Source organism: Homalodisca vitripennis, chromosome 5 (genome assembly GCF_021130785.1).
Source record: "Homalodisca vitripennis isolate AUS2020 chromosome 5, UT_GWSS_2.1, whole genome shotgun sequence".
Lineage (NCBI taxonomy): Eukaryota > Metazoa > Arthropoda > Insecta > Hemiptera > Cicadellidae > Homalodisca > Homalodisca vitripennis.
In genome coordinates, this window is record NC_060211.1 from 67,179,402 (window position 1) to 67,202,405 (window position 23,004).

Consider the following 23,004-nt stretch of genomic DNA (forward strand, 5'->3'; position numbering starts at 1 on the left):
TTCTCAAAAGACTGTCAAACATGAAATATTTAATATAATTATTAATTAAACATATTCCCGAGAAAAGGCCCTTAACCCTAGCTTGACTGGGAGGTACGGAAAATTCCCAGACTTGCCTGTGTTTATAACAAGGAAAGGACAGTTAGTTACGTCATCGACAACGCCAGCAGTGAAGCCCCACGATCAGTTTAGTTCAAGGAAATAGATAACATTCATTTCCACTAGTCGTGCCGGTAGCTAGCATAATAGTCGTTTAGTCACGAGCTCCTCGTGGCCCACCTGGATGGGGTGATCATACACCTCGGAGAGGAAGAGTGGGGGCATAGCCGATCTGTACAGACAAATCCCGAACATGCGGCTGATCAGAGTCAAGCAGTTCCGACAAACACCGAACATGCGGCAGATAGCGACCTCAGTTCGGAACGGTTCTGATTTCTATTACAGATTTCTATGGACAGATAACAGTGTGTGCAGATCTCGGGTGTCATGTCGAGGAGAAATAAACTGGTTCATGGAGTCCCACAGGGATATATTCTTGGGCCGGTTCTTTTTCTTCTATACAGAGGGGTGCAAAAGTAGGTATACAGTTTTAGTTGGTTGGTAATACCCAAGTTAGCCACCTGATCAGCTGTGTAATACGTTTGCTACTAACAGCTGGCAATGTTTTCTCATTGTTACTGTTGTTATTATTACACTTCTGTCATCATGGCTGGTTACATGACCAACGATCAACGAAAGTGGGTTTTGAAAGAATATTGGAAGACAGAAAACTGTGAAAGAGTTCGAGAGAGATGGAGAGAAGAGTTTGATACACCACCACCAACCAGATTAAGTATTTATAGACTAAGAGATAAGTTTAACCTTACAGGATGTATCTGCAATGGTCCAAAGGCTGGACGACCAATCACTGTCACTACTCCTGAAAACGAAATGATTGTCGCGCAGACCTATGTTCAAAGCCCAAAAAAGTCAAGAAAAAGGGCATCAATTGAACTGGGCATTGAACGCAGATCTTTAGGACGCCTAATGAAACGGTTAGGTTTGAAAATGTACATTCCAAGACTTATTCATGGGCTAATAGAGGACGACCCTGATCGTCGACTGCAGTTTTGCGAGATAATGTTAAACGAGGAACTTCAAGGTGCGGGAATTATTCAAAAAATTGTTTGGAGCGATGAGGCTAATTTTAAGCTTTCAAGTGCAGTCAATAGACACAACTGTGTCTGTGTGGCTGAATCAACCTGGAGTAACAGTTTGGGCTAGCATTTCATGTAAAGGTGTCATTGGACCTGTCATTTTTCATAACACTGTAGACCAACATGCATACAGGAACATGCTGACTGACGTTATACCACAAATCAAAATCCAGCAGGGTAATGAGGAATTCTACTTCCAACAAGATGGAGCTCCTGCCCACTATGCGACAATCGTGCGTGACCTACTAAATCGGGAGTTTCCTAACTCGTGGATCGGTCGAAGAGGATCGGTTGAATGGCCAGCAAGATCTCCCGATCTGACACCGATGGATTTTTTCTTTTGGGGAGTTGTCAAAGACAAGGATTTTTCGAAAAAACCTCGTGATCTTAATCAGATGGTTGAATTCATTCGCCAAGCTTGCCAAGACATAGATGAAAATAAAGAACTTTGCCGAAAAGTGTGTTTATAACTTCAAGGTTACAGCAGTGTGTTGACTGTGAAGGCAAACAATTTGAACACAAAAGGAAGTAAGTGTATTGGTGAAGTACAACACTTTTAAGAGTTAATTTCTGTTTCTTAACGCTCTTAAAATAGATTGTAAAAGTTTAGTTTTTGTAGAAATAAACCTACTTATTCTTTAACATATTTAATTACTGTATACCTACTTTTGCACCCCCCTGTATGTAAATCGAATAAATCCATCGATCCAAAATGGAAAGATAATGCCGATGATACGACTCTCTGCATAAAATCAACTTCGAAAGAAAATCTTGAAATTGAATCCTTCATTGCTGTCAATTGCTGCATTCAAAATTTTTCTGAGATCAACTTAAGAACAAACAGTACAAAATCTAATGTCATCAACTTTTGTCTCCGACAAAATGAAGATATATGCCACCCGGCAGTTTTTGTAGAGAATGAGCTCTTGGAGAATACTGACTCTACCAAGTTCCTAGGGATGTACCTCGACAAAGGTCTAACCTGGAACAATCATGTGGACTATATCTGTGCTCGTGTTACTTCAGGTATCTACGCCCTGCGTAACCTTGCCAACTATTGTTCACAAAAAGTCTTAAGAATGGCTTATTTTGGCCTGATTTATCCATACCTGACATATGGTTTAAGACTTTGGGGCAGCTGTGCCAAATACAATCTAGTAAGAGTATTCAGACTACAAAAATGCTGTCAGAATAATTTTCCAATTAAACATCAGAGAGTCGTGCAGGGATGCTTTCAGGGAGCTCGGATTGCTGACTCTGCCCTGCCTCTATATATTGGAGGTTGCCCTGTATTGTCGATCGAAATGTGTTCTTATTCGGGGTAGTGACATTCACTCTTACGAAACTAGAGGCAGGGAGAGTTACCGTGCAGAACAGCATAGGACGGTTTCTTTCGAACGCTTGCCGTCACAGGCTGGAGTCAAATTTCTCAATCGGCTCCCTGAGGGTCTTATACAATCGGATAATTTAAACCAGTTTAAAGCTCTTCTGAAGCGCCTACTGGTGTCGAATGCGTTTTATTCTGTCGAAGAGTTCATGGCTGGCTGCTGGGGGAATTAGAATCAAAATTTACAGAATCAAAATTTACATAAAAATTAATTAGTAGAGCCCCGAGTCTCATGTTGAATGAATGTTGGCGTGAAAGGACAAGAGATGTATGTTTGAATGAGTATTGTAAGTATGAATGTGTATAGTAGGGATTTTTACAAATACTTAAACCTGACTTTTGCAATGGAATGTATTATTGCCAAAATGCAATAAAAGAATTATTATTATTATTACGAATTAACGAGTCGTTTTATATCCGAACATATCTGCAAGACATAGAAATTATACAGAACGTATACTACATTAATGTTTATCGAATTAATTATATTAATATTGAACTTTCTATAATAACTCCAAAGACACTTTACAAAATGCGAGATGGCACACAACGAATCAAGTGTCATAATTTAATCATATTTTCATATAGGCTTAAAACGACGTTAAATATATATTTTTGTTTTATTGGAAAGTTATTAAAATTAATAGGACAAAAACAACATAGAGTCCTTAATTGGTAGTAAATAAATTAATAATTACGCTACAAAAGCTGTAATAAATAGTTATCACTGTAGGTGTGTTAAGAACTAGAAACTAAGTGGATTAAAAAAGAAACTTGTGAGCAAATGTTCAACAAAAACATAATTATAGAAAAATGACAAAATCGATCACAACTACATGACTGAGTACCAAATATAATGTTACAAAACATTTTTATTGGTTTACATTTTAAAATACAAAATATTCAATTGAATAGTTGTTTTTGTATTTAGTCCCTGAAGATCATCATTTAACCACTAAGCTCTCGAATATTTTGAGAAGTTTAAATGTTTGCATGCATGAATGATTACAATCAAATTTGAGTGAATAAGCAAATTTAAAAAGTACAATTAGCTTAAGAATTCACTTGTAAAAAAACAAATTTCTAAATTTTGCGAGTAGGGCTCTTTTTAACCTCCCGGATGTTTAATCCACCCTCGAATTTGTTCTAGCTACGCCACTGTATGTAACGAGATTACTTTTGTTACATTAGACTTCCTTAAGTCCTGTTGGGTCTTTCGATACTCCATTGTATTGGTTTATTTGTATGTAGACAAAATTAATTGCCTGTCATTAATTACGTTGTAAAATCAAGGTTTAATGAAATCAATTTAATTGTGCTGCATCCTATAACATTCAGCTTGAAAGAGTAATTGAAATAAATGTATGCTGTACCAAATTACTGAAAGGTGTTTAACTCAGAGTATAAGTTGAAAATAGACTGATACATTTTAATAGGTTTGCTAGGTACTGAACTAAATTAAATCCAGAAGAGTTAGTAGCGAGAACGCATGGTACTGCTCATTCCGCTATTCCAATACATGGACTATCTGTAGCTGGCAGGAGGGGCCCCTCCATCCCCACTCTTTCTCTACGAGGTGTACGATCACTCCATCCAGGTGGCCCACAGGGAGCTTGTTCATTACGTCAGGCTTATAGCTAGTTGGCCAGATGCAGACGACATGAGGTTAGCTTCACTCGGTAATCAGTAGCCCAGCTTAACCTTGATTGATAAGGATAAAGGACAGTATAGTGTAGCATATTCTTAATTTGTTACCTACAGTACAGTGATTTGGAACAGTGCAACTGATTTTGTACGTGAATAACTCAACATTTTGTTAGTTATAGGTAGGTGTAATGTATTTAGATATGAAGATTTTATATGATAGTGGTGATGCAGGACTCACTGTTGTTATGTATGTTAATGAAATTGTTGTTGTTGGTAAAACAATTGTTATAATAAATACAACATGAATTAAATTAATCCAACTTTCTAACTGAGCAAGGAAAGCATAGTTTGTTAATGTTTTCTTTAGGTAACCCTAATTTGATAGTGTTTCACTGACAAAGTAATACTAATTTTTAACAAAATTGTAGATTTTTAGTTCTTCAGTAGGACTACAATAACCTTTATGGACGTAATGATAATGTTGATAATCCCTGGTATGGCAGTCACCAATCATTAGGTCTCAGTGGCTGATCCAGATGTGATAGGGGCTTAGCCCTCAGGTAAACTTTTAAAAAAGACATTTCTATGAAAGAATTATTCATGAATTATAACCATAAAATTAACTTATCTTAACAAGTTAAAATCGAGTATGAGTTTCTACTTCTAAACATTTCATGTTTTGTTGTATCGAAATGCAAAGTTTTATGTTACTACTCGTGTAAGGACAATGGTAAGCAAAGTGGCCACTCTCGAAAATCAGTACTAAATCTGCCTTTATTAGGTGCTAGTGCTTTTGTAGCTTGACATGTGCTTTTTATAATATTATGTTTAAGGTCCGTATTATGTAATTTTCCAAATCACTAACCAATCCTAGATGCTATTTTATTTTTGTACTATTAGGACTGTTTTACTGAACTAAAGTTATGATTTTATGAAGTTTCTTCAAAAGATCTACGTAAATTAAGTTTATGTTTTATTCAAAGATAAAGATAGGGCACAGTTTCTTTTTTTTATATTTTTATTCGTAATTTAGTATTATTTGAAGGCCGCTATTTTCGGAAGGATTTTTCTTACTGGGGCCAAAAAACTACATTACAAAAAAGAATAGACTTGCTTTAACTTACTGTGCAAATTACATGTCATTATGGCTATCGGTTCTTGTTTTCTACCTCCCAAAAGGAAGAGAATCACGAGAAGTAGGCCACTATGTCCCTATGTACTATTTGTTATTAGGCTATATAAGTCATATTGGACGGTCTAGGACGTGATCTGAGGTTGGGAAAGTATCGATCAGAAATGCCCCTGGCCATTAGTACGAGCTTAAGTGGCCCCGTACTTCTGGTAAAACAAGAAAACCATCCATCTCCATTTTTGGATAATTCAAATTTTTTGTAATCCACCCCAAAACGGTTTTTGAAAAATCAAAAATACGTCCTCTTCAATCTTTTTTAAAATCAATGCAACAGTTATGTGTGAAATTATCTCCCTTTGCCAGTCAATGTTTTACTTCTAATTTGGTAAATACTTCCTAACTTACACATGGAAAATATTTTTGTTAAATTTTTAATAATTTTCAAATTAATTTTTTAATCAAAGTTTAGTAAGTAATTTTTATGTTGACAATATAACTAGTTTATGTTTGGAATTAGCACTGCAGGACCACATCTTTTCAATATTTACCTTTTCAATCATTCTAGAAATGTGTGAATTCAATTACACAGACAGGCTAGATTTTGAAAAGTGGACAGTCTGTTCTGGAAGCAGTTTGAACGAAAATGTTGCTGAATTGATGTAAGATATTTTTAGTTTTTGGGTGGATTAAAAAAATTGAAATGTACAAAATATTGTAATGTGATATATAAAATTAAGAAGTATTTCAAATGGTAAAGAATGCCAAATTTGAATTCTTTAGCTTTAATACTGTTTTAGCTACGTTGTTAAGAACATATTAATATGACCAAAACTGGCTTTTAGTGGGTTTTTAAAAGCCTGTTACTCAAAAACCAAAATAAAAAGTAAAATTGTGCATTTCAATTAGTCTTGGAAAGTACAACTTCCATACAAAAAAATAACCAAAATCTGAGAGGTCAAAGTCAAAAATTATTTTTTCATAGATTGATTTGAAATGGAATGATACTTCTTGATTCGAGAGAAAGAGTTGTAACTTTAACCGCTCCACTTTTTTCCTCATCGAAAAAAGGACTTAGGCTACATGATCCACTTTTAAAATGTTGCACCAATTTGTAATCGTTTGAATGGAAAATTATTGTCTGGAGAATGATTTAGAACTATTTTCAAATTAAAGTTAATCTGAAGGGCTAGTAGTGAATTTATCATTTGGTACAGTAGAAATTCAGAAGTAATTTTGTATCCAACAATTATTTAATTCCAGCATAACGATCAATGGCATAGTGGGAGACTGAGGTTAGGTTATGAGTTTTGTCAGTCATCTGAATTCTGACATGAATGTTTTGATTCAAAGCTATCTTTTGCTTTCAATTCATGTCTTCCTTGGTGCTTTAATCAGTAGACTATCATCAACTCGCAATGGCACGCCCAAATACCATTACTAACAGTTACCCATGGCTTCGTAAACTTACATGCAGCAGCGCATATCGTAAGTGAATGATCACAGAACATGTTTAATAAAACATTAAATCATTTACATTTATCTGATTTTTCTTTGCAGTTTGAATAATTGTTATAAATCTATGGGCATGTGGATTTTAATAAAGCAGTCTAAACAACTGAAATGTAGGCTTTGGTCATCTTAAAATTCAGCTACATCTAAGCAGATTAACCCTTCGACTGCCCTTAATATTTTCCTTAAACGCCAAGCCGGTTTTCCTAGTGTTGCAAGCTTTTTTTCCAAAATCTCTAAAAAATAGTTTTTTTACTGCAAACCTAACTGTACTCGGCATAATTTTTTTTCACAATGAACAGTATAATACAATAATAATAAGTAGCTATGGCAAATATATTAATTTGTGGAGATGCACATAAGAGAATAAATAGAAAGTAACACATCTGGTAATACAGATTCCCATTGAGACATTTTAAGTCCATTTCAGGTCAGATTTATTGTTGTCCTTATTATCCCATTGTGTCATTCTACTTGACCATTACATTAAGAGTTGTTAGGGTCTGTGAGATGTTAGAACTGATGATCTCTTCTCTTGAAACATGGAAGTCAGAATGAACATAGCTTGGTGTGCCGAACAGAGTGAAGAGTTGGGTTAGACATTGTGTTACTGTTGCAGATGTCTTATTTTGCACATAGAAAAGCAAAGGGAAACCAAGAATATTTATTAGTGCATCACCTGCTTATTGTCCTTACCAGGAGGGTAGATGATATCACATTTGAAACATGATAGTTATAATCTCCACCTCATTATTGTATCTTTTTTTATTTTTCCATTGTGATTAGTATCAAACATGAAGCTATTAGATTGTAGATTGGTTACAACTGTAAAGAATCGTCCTGTCAAAAGCTGTGTCCATTTACTTAAAGCTTCCACCATACGATAGCATGATACACCTCTTTCTCCACATCGGAATGCCACATTGTTTTCAATATATTAAGATTTTATGATGGGATTTAAATTTGTTATATTGTTGTCGGTATGACAATATGAAATCAACCAATTCAATGAATTTCTTTTGATCACCAACTGACTTAATATTGATAGAATATCTGATGATTTACATTGTCAAATATCTTTGATAAGTCCATGAATATTTCAATGACTGTTTCATTATTGTCAACTAAGTTAAAGAAAGATTCAATAAAGTTTACTGAGGCAGTGATAGTTGATTTACTTCTCATTTAAATCAGAGTTGAATATATTATTAGTTACTAAATATGATTATAGTCTGTTGTAAACAATTTTCTTTTACAATTATTGGAATCAAAGAAACTAGTCAATAATTATTTTCCACTTTAGGATCATTTTTTTTATGTATTGGGATTTTGAAATTTTAAGTATTTCTGGAAATTTACTATTCACGAAAGAGGAGTTAATTAAATGAACCAGTATTGGGTACAATTGTGTTTTGTCATGTTTAATTATAGTAACAGGTATTTCATGAAAACTATGAGTATTGTTATCAAAGGATTCAATCACCTCTTGAACTTCCCTTAGGTGGTTGGAACCAAATGAAAAGTTGTATTATAACTACAGTTATTCTCCAACACAGAATAGCTAACATTGGGGCTTGATAATTATTGAAGAGCTTTAGTTGTCTTATTTCCGGTTTCTAATTTTATTATTTTCCAGGTAGTAGCAATGTCACTAAATTTTTAAATTTTTTCATAAAAACATTCCTTTTAGTTTTTAATAGATCTTCCTTGTATAGTTTATTCTTTTCTCTGGTGTATTTTAATAATACCCAGTTATTTGTTGCTCTTGTAAATGTATTAAGATGTATTAGCTGTTGTTTTTCAGATTTTAGTTGCTCATTTACCCAATGTTTATATTTATTGTCTACTTTGATGCTTTTATAAGAAAAAGACCAGTCAAAGCAATATTTGAATATTCTGTTAAAACATTATATTTGTCTCCACAATCAGCATTATATACTTCCTACTAAGTTTTCTCTGATAACAGCTTTTGAAAAAGGTCTACATTTTCCTTAGAGAAGTTCCTGCGTGTTTCAACAGCAAAATTATCTGATGGATGTTTTACATTTAATAGCTCCAATAACTTCCCATCATGATCTGATAACATGGTAATGACACCACTTACTTTGTTTGTTCTCTTGTGAATTGGTAAATATATTATCCAAAGCAGAAGTAGAACCATAACTCTTGTTGGGAAGTTAACTAAATAAAGTAAAGTTGTAGCTTTTTAAACATTTTTAAATTTTAAATGTTTGTTACTATCTTTTAGAATATTAATGTTTACATCTCATGCTAAAACTACCTTGGATACTCTTTTACATGCACATTTAATTAAAATGCTAAGTCTATCCAAACAAAGATTTACATCTTATATAGGAGCTCGGTATACTCCTATTATAATAAATTTTACATTATGTACGATAAACATAGCAGTTCCAAACTCAAACACCTTCTCCTTACACAGCTCACTTACTTCATTCATTACTAAAGGTTTTACTTGCAAATTTTAGAGCTCAGAATAATAATCCCCCCAAAAAATAAGTGTTCTGGTTCCTACATAAAATTACTTGACATAAAAAAGTTATAGTTTTTCACCGGTTTATATTACAAATATGATTTACAGTGAAAAACCAATATATTCTAGTTTTCGATCTTAGATCATCATTAGTGTAGTAATATTTGCAGAGTGCTATCTCATAGACACTGATAATATATAAAAAGAAATATCATACATATATTGGTTATCTGTACATATAAATATTGATATAAACAATAGTACACAGATCTTTCACCTGTCTTAAACAAATTAGAGGTCATGCCTCCTTCCTGGACTCGAGAAGTCGTATGAAGGATATTTCCTCACATTTACATACCTTCTTCTTACCTTCTTTTTATGTTCTTTCAATAGCAAATCTTCTCACTGATAGGTGATAGGTTGACTATGTCTCAGAATATACTACTTTAAATTACATGTAAATAAAATCATTTTAATAAAAACAATATTATAAGTACTGTACATTTGTGTAAAATTTACACTATGTGGATGGTCATGCGTTAGAAAATTTCTAAGCATATAAGTTAAAAGGATTTTTGTTCTTCTAAATAAAATGTGCCTTATTGTAAAAGAGTGACATACAAAATTAACTTGAATTGATTCTAAGTGACTGATAGTATTTATAATATTAAATGTTTACATCAGAGAATATTGCTCATTTTGATGTATGGGACAGCAAAATATTAATAATTTTTTTAAACAAAGTGAAAACAATTAAAAGATGTAAATATCTTGTGAAGAAATATTTGAGAAGATACAACAAGTTCCCAAACTGGTGATATTGTTAATTATAATGATACTACAGAAATTTGAAAATTGCAGCAAATTTCCATGGGTGCAACACCTTGTATGTTAAAGTAATGAAACATTCCTGTAGTTGTTAAAATATATTGGCTACTACAATGAAAGTTCAAATTTAATTCTTATCCTATTGAATGTTAAAATCGTTATAGTGTTGATTTTTTGTACCTTGTTTGTATCTTTTTTTAATGGTCTGGTCAATATCAGCAATTTTTTTATTCAAAAACAAAATTGACATGCTTATATAAGTTATTGCTCTGAAATATATTTAAATGATGATTTTTTCTAAAACGGTTATATATAGTATAGATAACATTTTCTTTTAAGTCAGTAAGAAATACAACTAGTTGATTTTGTTGGGAGCAACGTAGACCGTGGCTGCTGTTTGGATGGGTGACCACTGAGCGATCATGTCCTTGCAAGCAGTCCGCTTTTGCCTGGCCATTGGTGGTGGTTCAGAAGTCACCTTTAAGCCGGTCACCAGGTTGTGTTAGAGAGGGCTTCTTAGCCCTAACTTCGCCTGGTAAAATAAGACCTTTACTTTACTTTACTTTATTTTTAATATGACACGTGCAAGTGTAAATAAATAAATCAATAAAGGCGTTTGTTTTTTAATTTAAATATTCTGTGAGTGATTTTTTAAGTAGTATTTAATACAAAAAATTACTTAACTCTTTTTATTTTCAGGTTTAAATTAATTTGTCTCTGGTCCCTAACAATACAAAACTGAACAAATATGGAAAGGTGGCAGGGACGAGTTGCTGTTGTGACCGGAGCCAGTGCCGGCATAGGAGCTGCCATAGTGGAGGACTTGGTGGAGAGTGGCATGGTAGTGGTGGGTCTGGCCAGGAGGGAAGACCGTTTGCTTGTAAGTTTTTAGAAGAAGCGGTTTTAGCCAAGTTTATCTAACTTTTCAGAAACGTTTCACCTAAGCTGTAGATAAAATAGAATTTCCTTTGTAAATGATTTTGTTGGAACAAATGGTATTCTGTGATAATAGCTGGCAAAAACTCAAAAATGAAGTATGGCTGAAGTGTTTTAAACTCTAACAATCCTTAACAGTGAAAGTCCTGAAATACCATTCCGATCCTAGGAGTTAAAAATTCTGTCTGCTTTCGTTTAAGGACTCTTGAAATCAATATAAAATACACCTGAATAAATAGGACCATTCGGTAGTATTTTAGAAGTGTAAAGCTATCCAGTGTCTAGCATAATAATTTTCATACCATATGTTTTATTCTCTAGATATGTCTTTAAGTGTATTTCAATCACTAAATTATAAATATTGCATACTATTTAGGATGCTATTAAATCATTTACTATGTTAATCTTTTACATTTACTTCAGCAAATATTTCTAATATTTAATGAGAAGTTTAGTTGGTCACCTCACAGTGCCCCACCGAGCTTTTTATATATATGGTTATGTAGATGAACCCTTGTAGTTTATATGTGGGCTTTGGACCGTCAATGTGAGGTTTAAAAATTAATTGCTTGCTAAGAAGCCGTTTTCAAATATTTACATCATATATAATATTTGTAACACTTTATATGTTTGTGTGGTAGTGTTTTGTATTGAATTAGGCAAACAAACCGACTAAGTTTTGATGAAGTCATTGGGACGATTTTGCCCGTAGGATACCTAGAGGAAATCCACTACTTAAGTAAGCTAAATGTCATTTTTGTAATTCAAGGAGAAACTTTTAAAATCTAACAAGTTGCTTCCAGTAATTATTGGTATTGTTGTCTATAATCATGTGGAAATAAACAGACATCATGTTTTAAATACTTCTTTTTAAGTTAAATTACACAAACTTTAAAACTAATAGTGGATTATTGAAGAGATGTAGTTATAATTTATAGAAAACCACAAAGTAAAAATATATGTTATATGTATGATGAATCTGATTTGCCCGTTATGTGGGAAGTATAAATTATTGTATGTGTTACTGCACAGGACTGACTGGGGTATGATGGGAAGAGGTGAGTAGGAGTGGGGGGAGGTGAATTACTAAATACTGGCATGAATACAGGTACAGGTATTTTGAAAGCCTAATTTATTTTGTTGGAATAGAAGAATTGATCTTATGTGGAGCAAAGACCTATTAGTCTAATGGTAATTGTGTTTTTACTATATATCTTTCCTTGTGTTAGTGGGTTGCTGACTCAAAGTTTTGATTTTATGTTAATTTTATATGGTATAATGTGAAAATAATACTTTTAAGTAATACAACAAATGAAAAATAAAATAAAATCAAAATCTTTTAGGACATGAAGAACAAGCTGCAAGGCAAATCTGGTACCTTGCATCCAATAAAAACTGATATCACCAAAGAAGAGGATTTGAAGAAAGCATTTAAGTGGATAAAAGAAAATTTAGGTGGTGTGGATGTTATGGTGAATAATGCAGGTGTGCTCATAACAAGCCATGCCACAGGTAAGTGTTTATTTTATATTTATATGGTAAAGTTGTAATAAATATACATGGAAGACTTTTACGTAATCTTAGCGTCAAGTTAGAACTGAGTTTTAGAAATAATAAATCAGCTGTTTTAATTGTCTGACTCAGATTCCCGCCAGTTACTCAAATAATTTATGTGGTATTGAGTATAATGTTAAATAAATAAATAACGTCTTTAAACAACAAGCGCTTTTCAAAGTTACAGACTCTGATTTATAAGACAACTCTTTTCATGCCATACAGATAAATAATTATCATTCTAAAACTAAAACAAAATAATATAAAAATCTATTTGACATGAATTTTAAACTAATGGTAATTAAGGCTCTTCAAAGCAGGGGACAAAACATTGTATATTTCTGCTCCAAAGTATCTAAAAGGCTTCTTACCGGTTTTTTATTCAGACCCTTGGCAAATGAAGTAGGCTGTCCTGTTGAGTACTGTGAGTGTTTATACCTTAAAATAAACGTTTTTCTGAGATACTCAGGTTTGCCAGTCTGAAAAACTTTTTAGATAAGTTGAACAGTTTACAAGTCAGCAATCTTTTGAATATCTATGTATTATTTGAGAATATATTATTGTTTACAGAGGCTCAAGTGCTCGGCCGTAGGCTACCCCTTAAAAGAAGAACTTAAAACGTAGTTTTCATAATGTAATTTATTGTTCTTATGAATCTAATAATATAATCTGTTATCAAAATCGCTGAAGTTCATGGCTTCAAATGGCTATAGTTTTTTTAACCAAAGGAGCTAAATTTTAAGGTTTGTTGTAAGATTGGAAATATTTGAAAGGTTCAAACATCTTGACAAATCAAATTTGGAACATTTTCATAGGCAATAGTTGGTAATGTAAACAAGCGTTCGAAACAAGTTTGAAGCACTATATTTACTGGAAAATAATAATTCACAAATAATGGAATAGCAGTTCATAACTTACCAGGCATAAAAGGGCCATGTAGAGATATCTTGATGGGTTGAATTGTAAAATTCACTAAAAATAGAAAGAAATTGCTGTAATTTATCATTGAAAACTGTAATCTTTGTAACTTTTAAATGGTTACTTTTTAAAAGTACGTTTTTGGATTAAAATCTTTATCTAAATCTTTTAGATAGTATCATTGTTGGTTATAGTGTCTGTAACTTTTACATGGCAATATTGAAGACTGTAATCTTTGTAACTTTTAGATGGCAACATTGAAGAATGGCGTAAGATGTTTGAATTAAATGTTTTTGCTGTTGGAGCATGTGCACGAGAAGCAATCAACTCAATGAAGGAACGTAATGTGGATGATGGCCATATCATTAACATTAACAGGCAAGTTTAATACCTTCACTGCATCTACATATTGAGTGATCTTAAGTAGTTGAACAGCAGAACACAAGCACTATGATGTTTGCCACAGTCCACATGTTAAGTACTAAAAATGTAGATATCTAAATATTAAGTTATGAGTATTGAAACATTTTTGTATATTTAAAAAAGTTTACACAGTCACCCTTGTCATATTCAACGTAATAGAGATCGGTATATATTCAATATACCGAGTAATTTGAAACACCAAAGTTAGATTTATTGATGTGTAACCTACTGTATAGACTGTGCAGATAGTATTGTGTGTTATATAGTACAGGTAGTGTCACCATGCTCGGCGCGTAGGAGAGGGTGGCCTGAGAGACAACGCCAATGCTCCCACTCCACCTCCCCTACTTTTACTCGGTACAGTCAACTCTAGCAGGTCCCTCTGGCCCTCGTGTCTTCCACAACAAATTAAAATATCTTCGTTATTTTATCAATGGAGGAAACACATTTATATTAAACAGTATGAACCAAAATATTTATTTAAATTGATTTCATAGAAATGTTTAAATAATATTTCTTTAAATCCATGACATAATTATTGTGATAAGGTATTTCCCTCGGATGGTTACAAATAACTTTCTCTCTGCGTTCAGAGTTTCAATACTCAATTGCAGACTTGAGACTGCCGGAGGCCGCATTAAAAGTTATTTACATATTTTACTTACTCACAAAACAATATTTATTATATACAATAATTACAACATTGTGGGATTAAAGATTCCAAAGTGATATATTGTCCTCCTCGTTGTCCATAAACAATAATGGGTGTAGATTGGAAATAAACATTGAAATCAACTCTTCAATCCCTGACAAATTCCCGTCTTCAATGTCATCTTCAGAAAAGTCACTGTTGTCCTCTTCACTGGACTCTGCACCAAGATCGATAAAAAAAGATTCAATGGTATCTTCCAGTTGACTTTGAACTCCTATGAACTTCTCTTCCATTTTCTTCACATTTTCACATATTTTTTTCCAGTCCGTTTCAGTTATGGTTTCAAACTTCTGGTTCACAAGGCGCTCAACATCATGTATGTTGAAAGTCACATTGTGAGCTGCAACCCAGTTTTTTACATCAGCCCAGATTAGCTCTATGGCATTGAGTTCAGGATGATATGGAGGGAGCGTAAGGATGTCGTGTCCATGTTCTCTCATAATCTCGTCAATTTGATAGCGAATGTGCGCCGGTTTGTATTGCCTAATCAACTAATAGAGCTCCACTTTCGGCGATGACGATGAGAGTGCAATATTCTTCTGTATCAGCCAATCTTGCATTTCTGATTTAGTGTTCTTCGAAGTTGGGCACTTATCTACTTGGACATTGTGATAAGATGCATTGTCAATAACCACAACAGTCCGAGGAGGTAAATTTGGAATTAATTTTTCTGTCAGCCATTTAAAATACATCTTGCCGTTCACATTGTCGTGATAATCTCCTGTCTTTATGTTGGCTCTCCACATTGTCAAACAGTTTTTCACGAAGCCCATTTCTCCTCCTGCGTGTAGAAAAATAAGTCGCTCGCCTTTGGACAATGGGGCCGCCACTCCTGCATTTGAGTCATCGGACCAACCTTTTCCGGAAACATGAGCTGAATCGATGTAAGATTCGTCCGTAAAAACTATGGGGCGTTTCTCCTTCCGGTATTCTTGAATTTTTCTCAAATATACAAATCGTTTGTAAGCAACATCCTGGGTTTCCATGAGAATATGTTTGTTTGATTTGGTCTTTCTCCATCTGTAGCCCATTTTCCTAACAATTCTTCTCAAACTCGAGATAGACCCGGTAAAATGTATTTCACTTTCGAGTTTTGAACAAATTTTGTTCAGTGTTGGTAGACTCTGTCAAATAAAAATTGTTGATTGTCCGTCTTATAACACCAAGATCAAAATCATCGAGTCCAGTCACCTTTTTTGGCACCTTTCTCACTTTTTTTGGAGTTTCAAAGGAAGTCGTTGTTTCAGCTAATTTTCTTTTTTCGGCACTTATACGGGTTAGAGTTTGCCGCGAAAGACCGACAGCTGTTGCCACTCTTTCTCTCACTTTCTTAGGGTCAATAACAAATGTTCCCTCTTTACCCTCTCTACTCATAAAATCCATCACATTAGGAATAACTTCACGTGTCTGACTTTTCAGAACTTTGCCGTCCAGCTTCGACTTAAATACAGTCGGTGTTGCCATGTCGGCAGCTCTAAAACTTCCACAAGTATCACAACACAAACACAGGGTGTTGATCGCAAACAGGGAGCAAGAAAACAATAATGAGCGTTGTGAGCTGGAGTGGTCGCTTTCCAGTGAGACTGTACCGTGACTGCTAGTGGGGGGAAGGACAGTAGTGTGCGTGCTCAAACGAGGCACTGAGCACGGTGACACAGCCTGTATATTGTAAAATAGACTCAGTGAGAGTGTAACCTATTAGTTTCTGCACCTTCTTTGCCCCTACAATTTGGTAACACTGGAGACTTCAAATTGAATCGTTAATAAAGTGGGCACGAAATATCCCATTTTTGTGTTTTCTTTATAGATACTCTATGAAGAAAAAAGGTATCCTTCCAATCTAGTAAATCTAAACCTGTTCTTCTTATCCTATAAAAACTCTCATTTTAAAACCATTTGCAATGATTAATTTATTTATATTTGAAAAGGTTAGATTGCCATCTGCTATGATGTCACTTAAATAAATATAATGGTATCATTGATATTTAAATAATTCGTGCTGACAGCTGTATGGGTGTATAGTGCTGTGACTGTTAGAAGGTATAGGGATTTAAAAGCTGCAGGGAAAGCTGTCTGTAGGGCCTAATAGCCTTCTTTTTCTGGAGAACTAGGATTTTACTAAGGTTTGGCACAAATGCTCCTTGGCTTGAGATCAGATCCTTGCCTAGCGCACTTCTTTCCACTGTGGTGTCTGGATATCGGGTATTTGTTCATACTAAAATTTATCTGTTTTGTTTTTGACGTATGGCCAAATCATTTTGAAGACAGGATTGGAGTGCTTTATCGCATGTTGATAAAATATCTAAGTGTAGTTTGTTTTTTATGAAATTGGGTGCAAAGCAACGGGTAACTGATAGTATACAAGGGCTATTCAGAAAGTACATTACAAAAATAGAAGTACAAGAAAAAATTGTATTATATACATTTGAAGGTGACACTAAAATACTTTTTTTCAACATAGTCACGATACAATTTTAGGCATATCATAGCGGTGACCAAGTTTTTAAATTACAGTGCTATAAAATTCTATCTCATGAGTCTACAACTAATGTAAATTTCTCACCCTCAGTTTCAACATTGTCATCAAACCACTGCATCACAAGCCAGGTCTTCATTGCTGGAAACAGGTGGTGAGATGGTAGTTGTTGGGTGCAAGGTCCGGACTGTAAGGCGGATGTGAACACACCTCCCACTTAAAAGCATCCAGGATTTCTTGAGTCTGATCTGCTGTTGTTGATTTTCAGTACCAATCTTGGACAAAATGTATGGTAACTTAACTTCTGTGCAACAATTTCGTGTAACAATCTTGAAATTTGAGGACAAATAAGTGAGAATTCTTATTGTGAGCCAGCAGTCTTCTTAATCTTCTCATCAACTTTAGAGACAATTTCATCGGTCACAATGCTTGGCCGTCTACTTCATACATCATCATCATGCATATTGCTTTGGCCATTTTTAAAACTAATGCACCACTGATACACTCCATCTTCAGTAATCATATCGTTCCCATAAACTTCGCAGAGTTGGGGATAGATATCAATTGGTTTATTGCGCTTAGCCAACAAAAACTGTGTTACTGACCGCACTTCAAAACTCACTGGAATTGCATCACACATTTTAAACTGCTATTGTAAAACAACAAGGAGTGACAGTAACCTCTCACTAGCTTGACTGGATAGCCATTGAACGGAGAAACACCCTGTTTCTAAAACTATATTTATAAAACTTGCACATTTACTTTTTAAAACAAAAACACAGGAACAAAATTGTGTTGTTTTTCTTGCTGAAAAGCTCTAAAAATCTGGCAAAGTCAAACAATGACTTCATCAGATGAGTTTTATAGCATCCAAAAAGAGTCCTTGTACTTATTTTACATGTTTTTACCCGTATTTTGATTTTTTTAAATCTGAAAGTAATGTCAAAACTACTTTAATAATTTATTGTCAACCACTCTTGTATCTAGATCAAGGATAGATTAATAATGTGGTTTTTTTAGTTTATTACTATATAAAATACATTGAGAAAGTCATCAATTATGAATGTTATCATTTGCAGTAACCGTCAACTTAATCTCGTGTAGCATGAATATTAGCACTACCGGATGGCTCACTGAGATCATAAAGCACAATGCCAATATTTCAAAAGTTAAAAACACTCCCAACGCATAAACAGCAACTCATAAAATTTAAAACTTGGTTATAAATAGAAACTTGTCTCAAATCTATAAACTTTTCACTTTAGAAACTTAGATATTAGTGTATCAATCCTAATGAATTGTTAAAAATATGATTGTCTGTTAATAGTAATGGTTTATAATTTATATTCAAAATAGAGTTTCTTATGGCAAAATCAATACTGTTAAAGGACGACTTTAATTTTAATCATTGCTATTTGCACCTGGTCTTTTCCTAGCTACACTTCCATTACATTATTAATTTGCTATAGCCAGAATATAAGTTTTGGATGCATAATCAAAGCAACTTCCATGAATTTAGCTGCTCAGACAATATTAAATAAATAGACTTGTTATATTTTTTATATAAATTTGTTCATTAAAAGCAGTTCAAACAGGGATAAGATTTTGTTTTCAAATAAATCTTTTGATGTAAATTGTGTTATACCTTGATGCTTTGTTTCTTTCATTATTAACAGCATGTTTGTTAGGCACAAATATTTCATATTTATTTTCCTTCTTTTTTAAAATAATGCACCTTTATCATACCCTAATCTCTAGCAAATCACATTTGAATGCTAAATTACACAATTTATTGCAGGTGGTATCAAAATAAAGAAAGTAATTAGGACAGCCAACTACTGCTAGCAGGGCAGCACATAAACTAGTTTTGTTTTCATGTTGAGCACCAGCATTTAAAAAATCCACTTATCATAGTTCAATAAGATTATTTTAATATATTGTTTGGTTTTGGGAAGAATGACTCTTATAAGTAATTCACCTTTAACAGTAGATAAGATTGCAGATATGTAGACTTACACTAACATTGGAAGGAAAAATAACAAACTAGAAGACTATAAGATTCTAGAAAAAAGGTTGAAATCTATACTTTCTCTTATACAAATTTACTATTAAATGTAAAAACCACCATTTAAAAGAATAAATGGTTATTTAAAAAAATAAAATGCCTTTTTTCTCTGTGCAGGTAAATTTACAGAAACACCATTGCCATTGTCATTGTAAGGTATTTTATTATTAATCAAAATTTTCTTGGTAGCGTATCCATTATTATTCTCTTGTTATTTTTTAGCCTGGCTTCTCATTGGATTCCTGACTTCCCTGGAATCACTCCCTATTCTTCATCAAAGCATGCTTCACTGGTCATCGGTGAAGGTCTAAGAAGAGAGCTTGCATCAGAAAAGTCTAAAATTAAAGTTACCGTAAGTATGTAATAGTAGATGCAATATTTTTCACATAATCATTATTCCTCGACAGATATTAACTGTTGGTACCAGTTCATATTTGTTATCCATTATTCAAAAGTGCATTTGCTGCTATTTTGTGTATTTTTGCAGATTTTTTAACAATAATTACTGAAACATTGTTCACAAAATATATTTCCTGTAATAAAATCTTATGACATTTTTACAAATTACAGATCAAATTCAATTTCACTTTAAAATTACAAATGTTTTAAGGTTTAAACAAAATTGTTTACAGTTTTTTTTTCTTGAAACCTAAAAAAATACAAAGTACTATATTTTAATTGTATAAATAATTTATTATTTACAAAAACACTATTTTGAGTAAACTTTTAAAATGTTATATAATTGTTACAAATTTAAAACTATATGTATACAAAAAAGTTTTGTTTCTAAAACATAACCTGCAGTAAACAGATAATATAATAATTATTTATAACTTTTGTTTAACCCTTTGACTGGAAGGTTTTTCGCAGTAAGAGTGCCCTAAAAAGTGAGTATTTTGTAAAATTTTGGATATTGTTTTTTTAGGTGATTTGGGTTTACTGCAGTAGATGTGTTATGAAAAACACTCAATTAAATGTTTTTGAAGTTTTTTGTATTTATACAGAAATTAATCTGTTTATGCACAAAAGTTATTATATTTACAAAATTTGAGAATAAAATCAAATATTCAGTATTTTCTCATAAACATACTAAGGTATAGGTTACAAATTAGTAACAGTACACAAGTTTCCTCAGAAATCTTTGATGGTATGAAAGGTGCGAGAATAGTCTGGCACACAAAGTGGAACGTCGCAATCCCGGCATATCGTATCCCGGCGAGGTGCTGCTGGTCTATCTGCACACATGGCATGCTCTCTTAGGCTTGTCCTTCTTATCTGCAGGAGGGATGGTGGCGGGATAATGCCAAGCAGTAAGTCTCAGGGGAGCATCTTAGCCAAAAATTCGTCTGTAAGTCTTTCTTGCGCCATTATGTAATCAGTAATTACACAAACAGCCACGTTTTTACTCACGGTAAACACTACAAAACGTTTACAACCAAGGCAACCGGTAACGGAAAAGTGAGGTTACAACCTGTATTCACTACATAAACAGAAATGGAATCAGCTAATTACTTTATACAACTAATTGAGTACCGTCATATGGCCTGAATACCGTCAATTGGGTCTGAAAGAAATAAATAAAAGAGCAATTGCAATCTAAAGAGAACATCGAAAACTATTTAAAACTGTTTCTTATTTATTCCACTAGATTGCATTCGTATTCAAGCGAGGGCTCTCTCCATAAATTCTTTTTCTATGCTGAGAGTTCTGTCTTCCAGTCAAGTTGTCAGTTTTCTACTTAAGCGCTGTCCATTTTCTTTCTTGAGGTGGTCGGACATATTGTTATAAAACATAGCTCTCGTATAGCTGGGATTTACAAATGTAATTTTGATTAATTTACATATAATGATTCTGAAAAGAATGATCTTTTTCAGAGTATTAGTCCAGGCATTGTAGAGACGGAGATGTTTGATTCGTTCAGAGGCGGGCAAGATATCACCATTTCAATAGAACCTCTCACTGCCAAGGACATCGCAGATGCTGTCCATTATGTCTTGGGTACACCTCCTAATGTTCAGGTATTGACATTTATTTCAGACCACAATCTGCCATGTTTTAAGATTAGATGATATAATATTAATAGTTTGGCTATAATATAAGTAGTGTTCTAATAGGCAGGTCAAAGAACAGTTCTGCCATTATGAGGACTTTCAATAGTATTGATTATGCATTCAAAATCAGTGACACACCAAGAAATTTTCTCTGTGAGGTGTCCTGAACACCAGGGAGTGAGGAGTATGGAATATCCTCCAGATCAGAGGGGGTCAGAAATATTTAACATATTATGTCCAAAAATTGTTATTTTGTAGTACTTCTAAACTAATAAAAGGAGGGAATATAATTAAAAGTATTAAATAGCTACCATGCGGAAATAAAACTGAATTGAATAAACAAGTCATAGACTTAAACTACACACAATAGACAAGCTTCGTTATTAGCATATTCATAAAGAACAGTAATAGAGTCAGAAATTAGACAAACTTGTTTTGGAAAAATAATTTTTGAGTCCAATGATGCATTACATTTGAGGGTGATTGTTGAGTTCCAGTTGAGGCCTCCAGTCTTGGTTCAGGTATTTGTCAATGGTGTAGAAAGACTGTCCAACAAGGAAGTCATGGAGTGCTTTTTTTTAAAGCGTTACCTTGAAGCTCTCTTAATGCTTGTGGTAGATAGTTCCATAGTTTTCGCCCAATGTAGGTTGGTTTCTCCTCGAAAAGTGCTGTGCGGTGTACGGGTAGAGTTTAGCTTGTTGCATAACGTGTGTTGTTGTGAAGGAAGTCATTTCCAGTTTTGAGATTCTTCTAGTGTGCATATATGATAACTTCTTGGATGTATATCAAGTAACAGTCATTATCTGGAGTGTATGGAAGGCATGTCTGCATCTCTGCATTGGTTCTAAGTCAGCCATAACTCTGATGGCTTTTTTCTGTAAGGTAAGAACTCTTAAGGTTTCCAACTGAGGAGCCACCCCAAAGTCCATACCTCATGTGAGTTTCTACTAATGAGTAGTAAGCTGTTTTGGGTGATTCCAAGTTGCTGATCCATTTAATGTGTCGAACAACATATATTCCAGATGCTACATTTTTGTTCACTTGTTCAGTCCAGGTTAGATTTCTGTCCAGAATGACTCCAAGAAATTTTACATGGTTTCAACTCTTAACATTGGCGATGCTGGGAGTAGTGTCTCTTTTTTACTAAAATTAATTTGTATTGTTTTTTGTGGGTTTATAGCCAGATCATTTGTTTTACAATAATTCAGAGCCTTGTTTACAAAGGCTGTAGCAGCTACACAAACACCTTCTGCAGTGTGATTCCTTGTCAGGAGTGTTGTGTCGTCTGCGTACTTTACGCATGATGTATTATTATCTTGGGTATGTGTTGGGAAATCATTTACAAATAGAATAAAGAGGACTGGGCCCAGTACAAATCCTTGTGGAACTCCTCGGAGGATAGGAAGTGGTTTTGACTGGTGTGTTTCTGTAATTCCAAGTGTGGTTGTCTGTACCTCAACTACTTGGGTTCGTCCTGACAGGTAACTTGCAAACCATTTGTTTGCTGTGTCTGTGATTTCCAGTAATGCTAGTTTTCTTAAGATGAGGTCATGTCCCAAACAGTCAAATGCCTTACTATAATCGAGAAGAAGTGAGGAGATGTGTTGTCCCTTGTCTATTTGGTCAACAATGCCTTCAATTAGGCTGATAATGTCAGAAATGGTAGATTTTCTTTT

At 33.8% G+C, this 23,004-nt stretch overlaps 1 protein-coding gene across 4 annotated transcripts in view; it reads left to right on the forward strand.

The window, feature by feature from the left end:
- Nucleotides 1-4,168: 4,168 nt before the first annotated feature.
- Nucleotides 4,169-23,004, forward strand: part of LOC124362319 (farnesol dehydrogenase-like) — a 33,643-nt gene continuing 14,807 nt past the window's right edge. The window contains exons 1-6 of one of the 4 annotated variants that reach the window (XM_046816724.1): nt 4,169-4,375; nt 10,893-11,073; nt 12,473-12,641; nt 13,850-13,979; nt 19,500-19,629; nt 21,152-21,295. In XM_046816724.1, the coding sequence (XP_046672680.1) occupies nt 10,942-11,073; nt 12,473-12,641; nt 13,850-13,979; nt 19,500-19,629; nt 21,152-21,295 (705 nt within the window). In that variant the 5' untranslated portion in view covers nt 4,169-4,375; nt 10,893-10,941. Of the gene's footprint in view, nt 4,410-10,892; nt 11,074-12,472; nt 12,642-13,849; nt 13,980-19,499; nt 19,630-21,151; nt 21,296-23,004 lie in introns of all 4 variants that reach the window. The other 3 variants (XM_046816723.1, XM_046816727.1, XM_046816726.1) reach the window with 3 other exon arrangements.